The 19,295-nt window shown below is 39.1% G+C and overlaps 1 protein-coding gene across 2 annotated transcripts in view; it reads right to left on the bottom strand.

Annotated features, from left to right (window-relative positions):
• The window catches only part of LOC127653148 (receptor-type tyrosine-protein phosphatase N2-like), a 266,087-nt gene that overhangs the window by 176,679 nt on the left and 70,113 nt on the right, over positions 1 to 19,295 (bottom strand). Inside the window, exons 4-10 of one of the 2 annotated variants that reach the window (XM_052139704.1) lie at positions 14,228 to 14,345; positions 13,899 to 14,031; positions 11,244 to 11,637; positions 6,892 to 7,131; positions 6,391 to 6,431; positions 5,880 to 6,298; positions 1,184 to 1,270 (exon numbers count right to left, since the gene is read on the bottom strand). In XM_052139704.1, the coding sequence (XP_051995664.1) occupies positions 1,184 to 1,270; positions 5,880 to 6,298; positions 6,391 to 6,431; positions 6,892 to 7,131; positions 11,244 to 11,637; positions 13,899 to 14,031; positions 14,228 to 14,345 (1,432 nt within the window). The remainder of the gene's footprint in view (positions 1 to 1,183; positions 1,271 to 5,879; positions 6,299 to 6,390; positions 6,432 to 6,891; positions 7,132 to 11,243; positions 11,638 to 13,898; positions 14,032 to 14,227; positions 14,346 to 19,295) is intronic. The other variant, XM_052139714.1, reaches the window with a different exon arrangement.

Raw genomic sequence — 19,295 nt, 5'->3', positions numbered from 1 at the left:
TCTGGCCCCAAAAATTACATTATGGCATTATGTTTTATATAACAGCGTGTATAATTCAGTACACCTTTCCATTATTTCTGAGAAAAGATGAAAAGCATAAGCTGACAAAAGATACATTACCAGGTACCTGCTTGAATAGATATTCAAGCCATCCAGTTTCCAGGAGAGAAAATGAATCAAACACACAGAAGAATCTCACCTGGACAGTGCCAAACTACACACAAAACACACACATACATACACAGAGTTTTATTTATGATCCTTGAAAATATAGAACAATGACAATGAGCAAGATATTCAAATATGGATGGGAATGACAGCTTTTAAAAATGTACATTCTAAAATCAAAGGCTAAGGACACATCCACACTAATCTGTTTTTCACTTGAAAACTCTTTCTGATAGCTTTCAGTATCCTTACGTCACAATTTTCAGAGTGTTTGTGAAATGCTCCTTTTTTGGTGGAGAAAAATGTCATTCTAGTGGCATAAATGTAGCAAAATCAATGCGTTTTTAAATTAAAACCTATTAGTGTGGACATGGCCTAAAGCAGGTTTACTGCAGCTGTGATTTATTCCGTCATCTCTTAGGTGTGTCTTGAGAAGTCTTTAGTAATTTACAAAGACATGGTCTGGCTCTTTTAATTAATATTAGTAATTAATGAAAATTAGTCATTGCTTTAACACTTGCATTTCCTTAATCCTTGTCCTTGTATAAAAGCTGTCCTTGGCTTTAATTAAAAAGAGTCTAAGAAATATTGAACCGCAATAAGTTTGTCAGCAAAATACAAACGTGTCAGAAAACATTTGCTGCATTCCAAACAAACAAGCAGAAAGCTGTTTTAAATCTGTGGACTCTCAGTGGCTCTTATTAGAAATGTTCTGTAATTTACTGAAATGTACCTCTGCAGCCAGGTCAGTATAGTACACACCTACACATACTGAGATGCATTCTCTCTCTAAACCATTTATAAAAAACTTGAACTTATATGCACACAATTCAGAACACACTCAAAAGCACTTTGTTTTCACTTGAAAATGAATGCTTAGACCAAACTATATTGCAAAATGGAAAAACAATCACAGGTTGAGTGTTCCATTAGCGCCATTAGTGTGTCGAAACAGCATGAGATTGTGTCTTCGACAGGTTTGTTTGTGTGCCTGTGTGTATGCGAGCACACTTACGAGAGCTGTAGAAAATCCGTTAAACGAAGATTAACTCTCTCAGCTAAGAACTCCACAAGGTTCAGACCCTGATCAGTGGACAGAGAACTGGGTAAAGACAAAAAAAAGAGAGAGGGAGAATAAGTTTACGGCATCACTACAGTGTTCTGAGTGTTTTAGCATGATGTTATATACCTGTGGCGAATTCTCAGGGCCAGCAAAACCTTCTCTGCTGGGCTCACATGCCAAATAAATAAATATTTTTCATTCTCTTTCCTTTCATTCTCTGTAACCTTTTTGCCTATGTATTTTTAATCGCTCTCCACTCTTAATTAATCCATAAACAAATAGAGAAAAACGCAAAGTTTATCCAGTTTATCTTAGATGCTTACAAGCGAAGTGTGACAACTTTTTCACAAATCGCATGCCTAAAACAGCGAGTGAGTCTGAGCTCCACACCCTCAGGCCTTCAGAATTTATTCAGAATCCCTCAACAGTGCAAATGAATGAGCAACTAAAGTCAGATTGTCAGATTCATCAGCCAATCAGGTTGATTTATTTGTTCTTGGTGGGTGTGATCTTTAGGATATGTCCCAGTCGTGGCCTTCTAGCAGGCCTTGAGTGTTTCAATCATGCTTTAAGTGATGTACGTAATTTGAAAGCGAGCGCAAGATCTTGCTGATGAGTTGGCTGTCATCACTGCTGTTAATGCCGTAGAGAAAGAGATTCTTATAGATTTAAAAACAGGAGATGTTCTACATGACCGTGTGATTGCTTCATTTATTAATCAGGAAAGGAGGGCTGATTTTCACTTCAAGTAAATTGGTAAGTGCTTTTTGCTTTGTTATAGCAACATCAGGAGATTTCTAAGTGTAAATTAGGAGGCTTGAGCATTCAGTGTCGGATCAAGTTTTGAAAAGTGCTGCGTTCCATTCAACTCAGAAAGTCTGATTTTACAACATCCTACTAGTAAAAGTGTAGTTGAATGCATCTTGAAGTCAGAATTACAACTTGTAGGCTCATGCAAAAATTCTCAACTCTGATTTCGGCAAGATGCAGGTGCATGATGTCACACAAACATGTCGACACTCAGGGAGATATACAAAGTAAGTAATAAACATTCACTTTATTAAGTAATATCGATAAATGAGTTTTCCACATTACATGATATTAAAGCTTGTTTAACAAGTGCCTGCAGAAACAGGTGAATAAAACATTATAATCTCTTTTGATTATAGTTGGGTTGCTAGGAGACATCTCTAATGAGAGTCAAACCCCTGCTTATCTAACGGGAGCATTGCAGTTCTGAATATCGGGGAATGAAATGCATTTATGGTCGGAGATATCAAATAGGAATATCCCACATCCAACTTGAATGGAACGCAGCATAACTGTGTACCCTGACGAAATGAAATTTATTGAATATATTTTCCAGGTATTATAGACCTCCTTGGTAGATTCATATGAAAATGTTAGATTTTTGAATGTCTGTTCGGGAGACATTTATTTCACAAAACAGTCATGCTGCAGTTAAAATTAGGCTTGCTTGAGCATTAAGTGTCGTTTCAAGTTTTGTCTTTCTTGCGTGGACGTGTTTTTAAAATGTCAGTTGGTATTACTAGTTAGCTGCGACATAATGTATGAAGCCCAAAGGCTTAGGGTGTCTTATTCATTGTGAAACTGTGTTTTCTTATTGGCATGAATCACTCTGAAGACCTAGACTTTAAATGCACAGCCTGCCACTGCTATATACATAGTTGCTGAGGATTTCTGGGTGGTTGCTAGGGCGTTGTTTGGTTGTTGCTTACCAGCTCATGTCAAAAGTGCCCACGCCCAAATATCTGATATTCTGGTTCCTAAATATGGCTCAGATTCTTCCTTCTTGTGAATACAGTATATGGTTTTTCACTCAATTTATCATCCGTCAAGCAGAAATCATAAGTCTGATTGCCTAGTATGCTAATTACTCACATACTATTACTCATGTATAATCATTTGTTAGTCCAGTTCATTGTGAAGTCACAGTATACAGTTGTTTTTTAATTGTAATAAACTGTAGAAATACTACTGTAAAATATACTGTGAAAGTCATGCAACAATTAGCCAGGAATTTACTGTAAACCTACACTAAATGTATTTACTGTGTAGTATTGCCACTAATTAATACAATAATTATAAGATGAACATGACAGAAAACTACAAATGTTTAACATGTTTAAAGGTGAACATGTTTTTTTTTATTTAAAAAATAATGGCTTTTCAACACTAAAAATCATAAAATTCAAGTACGAAATGTAAGCCTGCCTGTTGGCAATAGGTGAAATATTTAAACATCAACTACACATAGCCTATCTAGGTTCTACTGTGTGGATCCTACGTAGGAAGAAATATTTAAAATTACCAGTGAACACAGCACATAGGATGAATAAAGAGAGCAGAGGGTACATGAAACACATAGGGAATTGGACACAGGTGGCTTGTGTGCTTTGATAAATCACCTGTATTTTCCAGCAATGAGGCAAACAATAAGGTGCAAATGGAATCCCTGTGAAGTGTGATGTCTTTATGATATGGCCATGCCAAACTCAGTTATAAACACACACACACATTTGCTCACACATCTACCCATGTGCAAACACACACACACACACACACACACAGCGACTTGCACATAAGCCTAAAGTATGATATGCATCCAAATGGAAGCATATTCCCACACATGAGAAAGAAAGTGAGAATCAAAAGATGCTGTAGAGCAACATTTACACACCTGCCTCTCCCTTTTCAATACACACTTACAGAATTTAAAATATCTTTATTGAAGATGTGCCTGTGTGTTTTCAGGTACTCTTAAGTTAAGTGGGACCATAGTAAGTGAGCCATAAAACATTGGAGCATCTGTGAGATAAATCAAGTTATTGGAGATGTAGTGGCTGTGATACCATCATCTTTCCCTTTGAGAGACGTGCACAAATATAACACACATACAACCAAATAAACACTAACACCAGTTTACACAGATGATGCATGATGGAAGCAAAATAAATTGCAGGTTAGAGTATGGACATTGAATTAAGACAAATTGAAGACAAAACGTTTATAAACGTTTTTGAAATCATTTTTCTTAACTTTCTCTTCTGGGCAGAATGAGGCTGGGGAGATAAATGGTGAATGAGTTCTATCTGTGCACCACACTGGTCTTGCGTTCCAGTGAGGAGCAGCGGGAGTACTTAAGGAGAGGAGACAGCAGCGGACTGGAGAAAGAGAGAGACGCACAGAGCAGTGTGTGTGTGTCTGTGTCAAGGTGTCTGCTGAAAAGCAAGGCCGTTGTTTGTGGAATGTGTTTTAGTTGTTGTGCTGAAAAGAAAGGTTATGTTTATGTTGATGTACACTGAAAAGTGCTACAATTAAAGGTTGTTGGAGTGTTCACCAGGTCCCTGCTTCCTCCTTCCATAGAAAGGCCGAGGGCCTGCCACATTTGGCACAGGTGGAACTTGTTCACCACTTATCTCCCTGGCCTTGCTCTGCCCAGACACTCGGCCACGACCTGCTTGCCACAGTAATCTTAACACAAACACTTTGTGTAGAAAGAACCTAGATAAATTGGGTAAACCCAACTAAATTAGACATGTCAGTGTAACTCTAATAAATCTCTTTTATTTCTTTATGTTATAGTAAGTGAAAGTAAATGTTAGCATGCTAAACACAGGTTGGAAGCACTACAGAGGGTAGGTTAGTAAATATGCTATGGTTAGCACAGCATTTGCTCAACGAAGCAAGCTATCAAATTAATGTGCGACATCTATCTATCCTCATCGTTACCTGAAGTGCCACTCTTCATCATAACGGTCACCCCCAAAACTCTAATATAACAGAAACTCTTCTAAATCTCAACATAGCAAAACATTAAAAACTAACAAGTAACCTCTTTATATTAATTTTGCACAAAAACAATAAAATAGCACTTAATTTTTAACATTTATATTTACTTATTGAGTCCCATGCAAAGCATGCTAGGAAATGGAAATCCCCTGCCCATTTTCATCAAAGCTACATGAATACCACAAAAAGTATTCATGTAGTCCCAACTCAAATGGATTTTAATTAACTTCCATTTTAGAAATTTAAATGGATAGAATGCAATGAAATCAAGCTGTGACAAAATGTCTAGAATTGTGTTGCTTTAGTTCATTTAAATTGAACAGGCAGCAAGTCTTTTTATGTGTAATGTTTCAAAGTTCCTTTGTAGTAATCATAGTTTAACTATATTTTAAACAATACCATAGTAACTATAGGTAAAACCATGGATGGATCCTTTACCATGGTTACATCAATGCAATTACGGTTTCTATAAAACATACCATTGTATTTGTTATGAAAATATGTAGCCTAAACATATGCAGAAACTGTAAGTATAACTGTAATACTTCCTAATTTCATATCTACTTTATACAAATGTGATGTGTGATAAAGAAGAACAAAAGAGAAGAAACCGGGAAGAGTGTCTGAACACATAGATAAACCAATATTCACTATAGATAAGAAAGCCCACTGTGAGCCATAACAATGCCCTTTCAGAAATTGCAGCATATTGCATATTATAAGGTCAGTGACTGACATGAATATACAGTATGTATATCTATATGTCCTACATGATTGCAAAAATGTTGTTCTTAATGAGAGTCCATGTACAGTGAGTGTTTCAATTTGTACTTACTCTTCAGTAATAATGTAGCCAAAGTCTCCACTGTGTGGACCTGAATAAGCTGCAACATTCACCTCCACTCTCACACCTTTCTTTTCCACCTCCTCTTTCTCCATGGAATTATTTTGTGGCTGTTTGTCTGGTTGAACCCCTGGTTTCACTTTTGGAGAACTGTGGATCCACTGGTCTACCTCTGCGTCTCTCAGTGGATCTTGATGCAAAGCATCTAGTTCCATTTTCTTCTTCATCACATCCAGTTCTGTTTGTGTTGTCTGGCTATGGACATTCTCCAGACTAGCTTTCAATGGGCTCCCAGCATTCGGCTGATCAATGTAACCCAGAAAAGGCTCTTCTGCTTGGGGAGGACTGGCAGATTCAGGGCCAGAGTTCTGATCCAAGAACTCCAGTAGCTGGCTAATAAATCCTTTTTCCTGAACATAGAAAATTATATTGGGAATTCTATTGACATCATCAATGTAATATAGGTGTAATGAGTCACATAGTCTTGATGTATTCAACATACCTTGTCATCTAATTTAATGGTTCCTTTTTCAGTTTGTGTTCCTGTAAAAAGAAGTTCAAATTATGATCAAGTCTTGAAATCAGGATCTAACAGTCATGACAATTATGTTCCATAAAAATTATATAAAAAATACACTGAAACAAAATGAGCATTGCATATAAATATTCCACCTTTGGTTAGCACAGCATTTGCTCCACCTTGGACTTACATTCCAATTAATAACATTTCTGTAAAAGGAATATTTCACACAAAAATTGTCATAATTTACACACCCTCGTTTCCCTCTAAGCCTGTTTGACTTTCTTTCTTATGCGGAACACAAAAGGAAAATTTTCTATGAATATCCTGCTCCAAATTTTCTATATAATTGTAGTGGATTCTCCTAATCAAATGTCATTTTTGGGTGAACTTTTCTTTGTGAGTGGAGGACTGTTACTGTGGATTTCAAGCAAAAGTAACCAGAAATAAATCAAATAAATGGCTTTGATAAGGGATTACTACCTTTAGCTGTGGTGTCTTCAGTTTTCTGTAACTGCTCAATAGGTTCCCTCTTCAGCTCTACTTCATCCTCTGGCCTTTCATCCTGTGTGGCCTCTCTACCTTTGACCCCTTTCACTCCGTCCACCACCTGCAAAGCCTGGGTGATAACTTTGGAGAGTTGGTCCAGGTCCTTTGGGGTCAAAGAATCCACATTAACGCTCTGGTGTCCAAGTTGGTTTACCACTCCATCAATGAACTTCTCTGAGAGGACACAGAGTCAGAGAAAAATAATGTTATAATATTTTGGAAGGTTAAAAGCAGGGATGTGCACAGGGGGTGGCTACAGTGGTCCAAACTACTGCCCATTTGCCCTCCTGGGCTGAGGTGGCCCTTTGAAGAAATTAATTTAATTTGCATATATTAATTTTGCAGATGCTTTTTATCTGCAGCATCAAGTGAGATATGATGAATAGTACAACACACTCTGTGTGATTTTTGTTGTTGTTTGTAACAGGTAAAGGACGGGCAAGGAGAAGGTGGGAAATGAGCAGTCACCATAAAGTTTAATGATATAAATTAACTTAAAACAACATAAAACATAAAGGAACACAGACACACATGCAGTGCGGCCGCGTGTGTCTCACTCTCAGCGCAGTGGATCAGGAGTGACAGGGGAAGAGGGAGAGGGATCCTAAGTGGGTTCAACGTTTGACACGAGCGGGTCCAAATGCCTCAGAAATGCACATGAATTATTATTGACATTGCTTGAGTGGGACAAAATGCATTAAAATCGTGCATTAGTTCATAAGGTCAAACGTCAGATCATAGAGATAAAGTCTCTAAGAAATCATACTTTTCATTCATTTTGTTGTTAAGTAGGCTGCTTAATTACTAAAAATTATGCACTGCTAAATCATAAAGTTATAATATACACTCACCTAAAGGATTATTAGGAACACCATACTAATACTGTGTTTGACCCCCTTTCGCCTTCAGAACTGCCTTTAATTCTACGTGGCATTGATTCAACAAGGTGCTGAAAGCATTCTTTAGAAATGTTGGCCCATATTGATAGGATAGCATCTTGCAGTTGATGGAGATTTGTGGGATGCACATCCAGGGCACGAAGCTCCCGTTCCACCACATCCCAAAGATGCTCTATTGGGTTGAGATCTGGTGACTGTGGGGGCCATTTTAGTACAGTGAACTCATTGTCATGTTCAAGAAACCAATTTGAAATGATTCGACCTTTGTGACATGGTGCATTATCCTGCTGGAAGTAGCCATCAGAGGATGGGTACATGGTGGCCATAAAGGGATGGACATGGTCAGAAACAATGCTCAGGTAGGCCGTGGCATTTAAACGATGCCCAATTGGCACTAAGGGGCCTAAAGTGTGCCAAGAAAACATCCCCCACACCATTACACCACCACCACCAGCCTGCACAGTGGTAACAAGGCATGATGGATCCATGTTCTCATTCTGTTTACGCCAAATTCTGACTCTACCATCTGAATGTCTCAACAGAAATCGAGACTCATCAGACCAGGCAACATTTTTCCAGTCTTCAAATGTCCAATTTTGGTGAGCTCTTGCAAATTGTAGCCTCTTTTTCCTATTTGTAGTGGAGATGAGTGGTACCCAGTGGGGTCTTCTGCTGTTGTAGCCCATCCGCCTCAAGGTTGTGCGTGTTGTGGCTTCACAAATGCTTTGCTGCATACCTCGGTTGTAATGAGTGGTTATTTCAGGCAAAGTTGCTCTTCTATCAGCTTGAATCAGTCGGCCCATTCTCCTCTGACCTCTAGCATCAACAAGGCACTTTCGCCCACAAGATTGCCGCATACTGGATGTTTTTCCCTTTTCACACCATTCTTTGTAAACCCTAGAAATGGTTGTGCGTGAAAATCCCAGTAACTGAGCAGATTGTGAAATACTCAGACCGGCCCGTCTGGCACCAACAACCATGCCACGCTCAAAATTGCTTAAATCACCTTTCTTTCCCATTCTGACATTCAGTTTGGAGTGCAGGAGATTGTCTTGACCAGGACCACACCCCTAAATGCATTGAAGCAACTGCCATGTGATTGGTTGATTAGATAATTGCATTAATGAGAAATTGAACAGGTGTTCCTAATAATCCCTTAGGTGAGTGTATATGATAAAGAATATATATGATAAATTATAAAGTGAGCCCTTGAACTGTTTGCTGAACTGAAAATATGAAACAAGCTAATTGCTACAATTTTCTGTGTATTTACAGTGAAGAAAATTAAATAACCATGGAATTTAACTGCATAATGTTAAACAGAAAAAGGTCTGCATATCAGGCATCACATTATGCTGGGCAAAATGTATTTGTTCAAATTGTGTGTTTTATTCTGTTTATAGTACCATGCAGTCACACAAAAAACAAGATTGAGACAGAAAGATAAACAGCAGAGCAAGGCTGCTAAAGGGAGTGTTTCTTTGCAAAGCTGGACTTAAAGTAACAGAAAGAAGCAGGTGAATCATGATGAAATATTTAGCAAAATATCCTTTACACTGAGTCTGCAGTAAAGTATTTTTCCCTCAAAATTTTAATGTGCCATAGGTGCAAGTAATGTATAACTTTGTTTGAAAGTAAAGCATATTTTACGTAATATATATATATATATACATACAGTGGGTACGGAAAGTATTCAGACCCCCTTAAATTTTTCACTCTTTGTTATATTGCAGCCATTTGCTAAAATCATTTAAGTTCATTTTTTTTTTCTCATTATTGTACACACAGCACCCCATATTGACAGAAAAACACAGAATTGTTGACAGTTTTGCACATTTATTAAAAAGAAAAACTGAAATATCACATGGTCCTAAGTATTCAGACCCTTTGCTGTGACACTCATATATTTAACTCAGGTGCTGTCCATTTCTTCTGATCATCCTTGAGATGGTTCTACACCTTCAATTGAGTCCAGCTGTGTTTGATTATACTGATTGGACTTGATTAGGAAAGCCACACACCTGTCTATATAAGACCTTACAGCGCATGTCAGAGCAAATGAGAATCATGAGGTCAAAGGAACTGCCTGAAGAGCTCAGAGACAGAATTGTGGCAAGGCACAGATCTGGCCAAGGTTACAAAAAAATGTCTGCTGCCCTTAAGGTTCATAAGAGCACAGTGGCCTCCATAATCCTTAAATGGAAGACGTTTGGGACGACCTGAACCCTTCCTAGAGCTGGCCGTCCGGCCAAACTGAGCTATCGGGGGAGAAGAGCCTTGGTGAGAGAGGTAAAGAAGAACCCAAAGATTACTGTGGCTGAGCTCCAGAGATGCAGTCGGGAGATGGGAGAAAGTTGTAGTAAGTCAACCATCACTGCAGCCATCCACCAGTCGGGGCTTTATGGCAGAGTGGCCCGACGGAAGCCTCTCCTCAGTGCAAGACACATGAAAGCCTGCATGTAGTTTGCTAAAAAACACCTGAAGGACTCCAAGATGGTGATAAATAATATTCTCTGGTCTGATGAGACCAAGATAGAACTTTTTGGCCTTAATTCTAAGCGGTATGTGTGGAGAAAACCAGGCACTGCTCATCACCTGTCCAATACAGTCTCAACAGTGAAGCATGGTGGTGGCAGCATCATGCTGTGGGGGTGTTTTTCAGCTGCAGGGACAGGACGACTGGTTGCAATCGAGGGAAAGATGAATGTGGCCAAGTACAGGGATATCCTGGACGAAAACCTTCTCCAGAGTGCTCTGGACCTCAGACTGGGCCGAAGGTTCACCTTCCAACAAGACAATGACCCTAAGCACACCGCTAAAATAACGAAGGAGTGGCTTAACAACAACTCCGTGACTGTTCTTGAATGGCCCAGCCAGAGCCCTGACTTAAACCCAGTTGAGCATCTCTGGAGAGACCTGAAAATGGCTGTCCACCAACGTTTACCATCCAACCTGACAGAACTGGAGAGGATCTGCAAGGAGGAATGGCAGAGGATACCTAAATCCAGATGTGAAAAACTTGTTGCATCTTTCCCAAAAAGAGTCATGGCTGTATTAGATCAAAAGGGTGCTTCTGCTAAATACTGAACAAAGGGTCTGAATACTTAGGACCATGTGATATTTCAGTTTTTCTTTTTTAATAAATGTGCAAAAATGTCAACAATTCTGTGTTTTTCTGTCAATATGGGGTGCTGTGTGTACAATAATGAGAAAATATGAACTTAAATGATTTTAGCAAATGGCTGCAATATAACAAAGAGTGAAAAATTTAAGGGGGTCTGAATACTTTCCATACCCACTGTATATATATAATATTATATAAAGAATGAAATAGAGCAAGAATGAAAGAAAGAAAGAAAGGGAGAGAAAAAGAAAGAAAGATCTCACCATCTACTGAACTGAGGGCATCCTTGGAAGAAGCTCTGCTTGTTCCAGATTTGAAAAACAGTTTCTCGATTTGCGGTTTGGGAGGCTGCTTGGGAGCTTCTGGCCATTTTTCTGTTTTGGTAGCTGGAGTGCGCTGAAGGTTAAAATATCGCAGCATTTTCTCTGGTTGACCTTTACCAAGATCTTCTGCTTTCATGAACTCAGCTTGATACTGCTCAAACTCAGCGAGAGGGACTCCAGTACGATCTCGCTCAAAACCAGTGAAGGATGATCGACTTGGGGGAGGTCGTTCCTGGTGATCAGGTCGACCTTGAAGGAAGGAGATGTGGAGTGGAAGATGCTTCTCTTTGAGCTGGTTGAAACCCTTCTGATTTACAGGTCCATTTCCCTTGTACTGAGGAATAATAAAAATCACATTATCAATTTAGTCTTGCACACACTACAGTATTAAAACACAGAATAAAATGATAATATACATAAGGTATCAGTCAGTTAAAATGCTAGGGAATGTAGTTGCAGAAACTGCATCATGAAAGTGGTATGACAGACAAATATAATAGTTATATAAATGTTTAAGTCCATGGAGTGAAATCCATGACTGTTTTAGCCACAAAAGAATTTGAACAGTCTCTCTCATTATGCTCTGCATATTGTTCTGCTCTAGATTATATAAAACAATTAGATTCTCTCCATCCCAGCAGAATGGAAGGCCATACTGGCTTTAGAACAGCAGGGTGGGCTTCGATGAACAAACCACCACATACACATGCTGGCTCCAAAAGCACCACAGGGAATTAAATGTTCAATAATGCAGTGAACTTTTCAACTCTCACCACTGTTAACTTCAAGAGCAGTTGTTTGGTTATAGTGTGTGAGTACCATGTATTGCCTTGCATTACGTGTCCACAATAGCAATGTTTTTAACTGAAAGTTGTGAAGTGAAGTGCATGTCATGCACTCTTTTGTAACTATTATAATTTGTGGGTATTAAGTAGGAACAAGGGAAGTGATGGTACTTAAACCTACCATGTTTTCAAAGGATTCTAAATGCAATGCAAAAGAGTCTTTCTAATAACTTTTATGTTTTGAAAAAGGCATATAATTGTAACTTTTCAGTGAGCGAAAAACAGTGGTGGTCCTGACTCACATGGTGACATACATTAAATCAGTGATCAGACATTAAAAAGACAATGATTTCTACCCAGGGGCTCGAGTGAAATGGTGAATTATTTATTTTCGCTGGTTCATCACAACCGTCCGAACGAAGCTATTCACTAAAATGATTTGGACCTCCCAATGGTACATTCAATTCAATAGGTAAATCGTTATAACCGATACATTTAACCATCCGACTTCCCATGATACAGAGAAGACAGTTTAGGTCAGCGCATTTGATTAATGTCTAGGTTTGCTAGGCTGCTGTGAGTGCAATACAATGTGACAAATGGCAGTGTACTGTTTTCTCATATTACAACATAACTTGTTAAAGAAAACTACTGTAAAAGCTATACAAATGGGAAAATACAGTAGTTGAACAACTTTGTTACTTCCCTATACTGATGCTGGGCAAGGCTCATCGTGGAAAGCTGTCGAATAAATTACACTGCTGCCCTACTGCCAGACTGCCTACATCTGTTATAACCCAATGTTTTTTTTAAATAGTTATACTTTTTACATTTTATGTTTACATTTTCAAAACTGGATTTGCCAATCATATCTTCCTCTTTGTTGATGCCTGGTGACACGTCTCAATTTTGCAGCACAAGAAGGTAAGAGCAGCTGAAGATATTGTGTCAGAAAAGCATTTTGAAAATGGGAATTTTATGAAGCACTGGTTGTTGTGAGTTTAGAAACTGAATGTAAGATTTATCAGAGGGTGCTATGTGACTTGGCTAAACTCAAAAATTGCACTGTTCACGAAATTGGACTTTATTTATCAAACTTGCATCTGCAAACAGGGGGACTCTTCAAGGAGATTGAAGAACTTGTCCAGTCATGCTTCTGTCTACAGTACATGTGTCTATTTAAAGGTGAGGACTTTGAGTGAATTTTTAGGGTTCGATGAAGACGCCAAACTTGCTGAGTTGCTTCTCAACAGGTAAGTTACATTCATGGTATTCCCACACGAGTTAGCTTATTACTGACGAGCTCCAGATACATTTTTAAGATATTCGGAATATGTCTCGTTATGCTTACTAGTTACCACATGTGCTGGATCCCCCACACACACAGTTGTCATTCAATCCGCCAATGTTATCAGACGACCCGATATCTCTGCCATGCTTTCTGTCCAGTGTGTATACTGTATGTTATAGTGGTCTTGTTTAATACGACATTAAACATTTATCACATTTTATTTAGTATGGCCTGTTTGTTCATAGGGAATCAGAGAGTGTGAAAAACTGTGATGAGTCTAAGTAGTTGACAAAGGTTGTTTGAAAACATCCTTTTTTTTATTATTCCGTTTAGTGCAGAAATGACATACTTCACCTTTAACATATATAACATCTACTGGTGTGGGGTGACCTGAGAAGAACTGTTTTGAAATTTGACATATTTTGATAAATTATGGGCTTACCTTCTTTAAGATGTGGTGATTTTGTGTTTGGTCTTCAAAGTAAAAATGGCTTGCTCTAAATTAAAAATAATACTCACATTCCAAAGGACTTGCTGCACTCGAGGTCTCTGCTTGAAGAAGCTAACATCAGTAGGAAGGAAACCAAGCTCTTGTAGGTACCTCTGCAGTTCTTCTTTCTGAGCCTTAAGCTTCCTTTCAGCATCAGGAACTCTGTTTCAAATACAGGTCCAATTTGTATAAATATATAACAGTGCACAAAACACATACCTGCTTATATCCAATTATCTGACATATTAACAACTCTTACTTAATACAAAGAGATTTAAATTTAATTGGACTCAATAACAACAAAAGTTCCAATAAACATATTACTTTCATGGCCACTTTTCAGGTTTTATGAGCTCACCTGTTGTTGCCAGTGGAACGAGACAAGGTGTTTGTATATCGTCCAAGAGGAACTTTGGGTAGCTGAGAGAGCTCTTTTGAGATAACTTCCTGAGTTGTGTCATCCTGCCAAGTATATCCTATAATAAAAATGACAAAGAGAAACATAATGTAACAGGATTATTTTCAAAAGAAACCTCACTTACACATTGAATCCCTGACATTTAAAAAGTTATTACAAAGACCCAAAAAGAGCATTATTTTTCCAGCCATTAGACATTTAAATACTTTCCTGTTGTTATTCTAATTATTCACAATAATTAGTCCATATCTTTACTAAAGACTTGCACAGTACTCAGAAGAAAATGTGCGGGTACCCTACGTATGCAGTAAGTGGTATCTGCCTTCTAGGAACTCTCTTTCATTCAGTCATCTGAATTTACAATTTACAAAATGCCATATTCAGATGAATGTCAAAATTGCAGACCAATAACCTCACCCACTGTTATCTTCTAAACAAAATGTTATAATAACAATAACACCTTCTAAGATGCATTTCAGGAAGGAGAAACATTGCCAGACATGTCAAATCCCTACTAGTGATTTTTATGCAAGGATGCTTTTGTCCACCTTTCATGCAAATGTCACCCAATCAGACATACTTGAGATTATTCACAACGCTAAGGGACACAGGTATGTGGTGATTGAACGGATGGATGGGAAGAATGTTATTAACTAGCCACAGATGCGGAGGAACGAATGCTCTGAAGAGCATCTTCTTAAGCCCCTATAGATGTGACCTCATTAGCCTTCTACCAGCCTCCAACACTCAGACCTGTTAATCTGTTTTCCTAGAAATGGGTGGTGTTGAGGAGGGGGGGCTGAACAATGTAAATCTCTTATTGACATATATCTGTAAGGAATCGAGTATACAGATCATGGGCTTATAGTGCCTTAGCTTAAGTGTGGGGCCTTGGCTCTAGAATGTGGCCAGATCCACACTGAAACTTAACACAGATGTATATGGTATGCTGCCATCAGTGGATTCTATACATCATTGCTGATAAAATGATGCTGGATAAAAGAGAGAAAATATCACATTTGCTATGCTGTGACCCTTTTTATAAACTGAGGATAAGTGTTCAGTAATATTACACTGAAATATATCTTTAATAGTTTTATAGTATAAAGTATAGGTATAGTATATAGTATTTTTTTTTTTTACAGTTTTATTATGGGCAATATCGAGAAAGATTGAATTACTATAATGATAGACAGACATCTTATGTGTCTGTATTTTTTCTTCTTCTACTGAACCAGTGTACAATCTCAAACTGTAGGCCTGTTTTAAGTACCTTTCCCCAGGACTAGTACTTTTCCTCATTTTCGCAACTGAGCTAAAAATGTCCCATAAATGGCTTCAAGGAACTATATTTCCTCATACTCTGGAATAGGTATTTTTGGGGTGTATAGGGACTGTGGGAGGTGCTGCAACCTGTGAATGTTCAAAAACCTGACATACAAAGAATTGAGAAAGAAGAGTCCACAGCTGCCATTTGTAATCAGAGCGTGTGCTACGTGCTAAAGAGCACCTCTGCCACTTTGTCAATACCTGCGTCCTCTGTCGGTGTTGATGATATTTTGTTATTGTTGTTGCTATTGTATCGTGCATGCAGACATCTAGAAAGTTACGTAGGGAAAAAGTACCAGGACTGTAGGTGGGAAAGGGCCTTATGCTGTATGTAAAAAGAGTAACAAAACAATATAGGTATATTTCAAAATAAATAAACAGGTGTGAGGGAATGAAAAAGAGTGTAACCGAAATTGCAGGCAAAGGGACACGTGAGCATTTATATGTTATCCAACCATTAACCCTCCATGGTAAAACACACACACACACACTTACAACATCCTTACCTTCCTGTCACCCATGAAAGTGGCACCCTTTTGCCTCAGCAATGGTCTTGGATGGAACCTAATACAATGTGCTATTTCAAATTAGTAGTCCAGCAATTGATGCCGCAGCTAGTGTGTGTATGTGTGAGCGTGTATTTATCACTTTGTGGGGACCAAATGTCCCCATAAGGATAGTAAAACCCGAAATTTTTGACCTTGTGGGGACATTTTGTCGGTCCCCATGAGGAAAACAGCTTATAAATCATACTAAATTATGTTTTTTGAAAATGTAAAAATGCAGAAAGTTTTCTGTGAGGGTTAGGTTTAGGGGTAGGGTTAGGTTTAGGGGATAGAATATAAAGTTTGTACAGTATAAAAACCATTATGTCTATGGAAAGTCCCCATAAAACATGGAAACACAACAAGTGTGTGCGTGTGTGTGTGTGCGTGTGCGTGTGCGTGCGTGTGCGTGCGTGCGTGCGTGCGTGCGTGCGTGTGTGTGTGTTTTCTACATCTATTGCTTTTCAGATAACAGACTGAGAATGGAAGAGAGAATGCCATGGTCTTTAAAGTATTCACATTCCTTTATGTCTTCCATCCTTTGGTTTGATGAGGTGCCCCTTTCTTTTGGATGCGTTGGTCAATACGCAAATGGGTTCACAAGTTAATGTGAAACCAGTGCCAATTAGAGAAGCTGATAAACATTGATTTAATTCTGTTCATCATGAATTGCTTAATTTATTGTGATAGTATAACAGCATTAATTAGACGGAGGGCAGGAGAGCCTGTCCTGGATTATAAAGGATTTTTATAGTATCTTCATTAAAGGTGAAGTAATATTATGATGTTGAAATATATTATGATATCCCAGCTTAATAAATAGCTATATACTGTAAATATAAGTCAACCTTCGTAGGTTGTTACTGTAGGTGTTCAGGAATCCTGATTAAAAACAGGCATTCGTTTTTGGTTTTGTAATCTGAAAAATGTATATTTTTGTAACCCTTTTCATGTTTCTGGATTTGGAAATACACTTTAGCATGAACATCTGTAGCAGTGTATGGGAGACCACACACAATTGTTTTTTAATGGACAGCACTTTGGTAAAAGCTGTAGTTTTTGAAGTGCTTTATAAATCAAATGTAATTTAATTTTAAATATTTTTTTTGCAACCCCATATTAAGATCACTGGGTAATGCACTCAATGAGCACTTTATTAGGAACACATGTACACCTACTTATTCATGCAATAATCTAATCAGCAAATCATGTGGCAGCAGTGTAATGTATAAAATCATGCAGCTATATGTCAGGAGTTTCAGTTAATGTTCACATCAAATATCAGACTGGGGAAAAAATTTGACCTTATTGATTTTGACCGTGGCATAATTGTTGGTGCCAGACAGGCTGGTTTGAGTATTTCTGTAACTGACAAACTCTCCTGGTATTTTCACGCACAACAGTCTCTACAGTTTATTCAAAATGGTGCCAAGAACAAAAAACATCCAGTGAGTGGCAGTTCTGTGGATGGAAACGTTTTGTTGATGAGAGAAATTAACGGAGAATGGCCAGACTTGTTCGAGCTAACAGAAGGGCTATGGTAATTCAGATAACCACTCAATTTTAGTGAGCAGAATAGCATCTCAGAATCCACAACACATCGAACCTAGAGGGGTGGGCAACAACAGCAGAAGACCAATTCGGGCAATTTATTAGGACCACAGTGTTCCTAATAATTTTCTCAGTGAGTTTATATGGGACTCAATGTTCACAACTGCACTCCTGAAACAATAGAACAAATTGTATATAAATACTGTAATGCTTGACACACAGTATATTCAGGGCATTGATCAAAACTGTGATCATAAAAAATCTCATGATTATTGTTGAAACAAGATTAACAAGTTTCTTATTCTTCATTTAGAAGTCACCAGCCTAACAATTACAGAATGTTCATTCACTCAACAAATACTAATCAGCGGATTAGTATTTGCAAGCCTCCATTGTTACCCTGAATATTGGCTCCTAGACATTCAACCCTGCAAGCTTCATTAGTACTATCTCACATTGACAGTCAAGGATCAGACTATTAATGCCCCCTGTCCAATAATACCAAAAGGTCACTGTGACAAGGAGGAGGGTGGGGCTGGGCCATGACTATGCATGCCCGGCCCCCAGTTGGGGTAATCAGCCGAGGAGAGGGATAAGTGCAGAGGGATGCGGCAGTTGGAGAGAGAGAGAGAGCCACATGCAGCTGCCATGTGTGCATTTATGTTTGTGTCTTTTTAAGTTTTCATTAAACATTATGTTGACTGTTCAGCTGGGTCCCGTCTCCTCCTTGCCCATTTTAACCCTGTTATATTGGTGCCGAAGCCTGGGAAGGAGGAGGGATGTACTGTCGTGGAGTCCTGGCCACAGCCATCCACCCAAATGAGCAGCCGCGGCCATCCGCCGGGGGACAGAGGAGTCACTGCCGGCCGCCTGAATGCAGAGGAATGGCCACCATCCGCGAGGGGAGGAGGGGCTCTCTACCAGACGCCTGGAACAGTGGAGCTGCTGCCAGGGGAGGAGGCATTCCCTACCGGCCGCCAAAACACGGACAGGCATTCCATCCACCAGGGGTCAGAGTACTGGCTCCGGTCCGCCCGGGGAGGAGCGGCTGTCGCCCACCAGAGGGTGGAGGAGTGATTGCGGACCAGGCAACGACGTGTCTGGGAACCGGCGAGCAAGGAGGGAGGAATATGACAAGGAGGAGGGCGGGGCGTGGTCGGGCCGTGACTACGCATACCCGGCCCCCAATTGGGGTAATCAACCGAGTAGAGGGATAAGTGCAGCTGGATGTGGCAGTTCGAGAGAGAGAGAGATAGACATATGCAGCTGCCATGTGTGCGTTTATGTTTGTATATTTTTAAGTTTTCATTAAACATTATTTTGACTATTCAGCTGGTTCCCACCTCCTCCTTGCCCATTTATTCCCAGTTACAGTCTCTTAAACCTCTTTTGCCTCCTACACACAAGGCCAATCTACTGCAAATCTAGTCATTGCCCCAAAAGTGGCTGAAATGGAAAACATTGCAGCAATGAGTGCTGTTTACCACTAGTCAAACATCTGTTAAGAAAAGCATTTAGGAATCCCTCAGGAGAGAGCCTGCAGACAGATTAAGGCTGTCTGGCAGTCTTGATGTGAACTTTGT

This window comes from Xyrauchen texanus, chromosome 2 (assembly GCF_025860055.1).
Source record: "Xyrauchen texanus isolate HMW12.3.18 chromosome 2, RBS_HiC_50CHRs, whole genome shotgun sequence".
Lineage (NCBI taxonomy): Eukaryota > Metazoa > Chordata > Actinopteri > Cypriniformes > Catostomidae > Xyrauchen > Xyrauchen texanus.
This window is presented reverse-complemented; position numbering and strand designations above follow the sequence as displayed.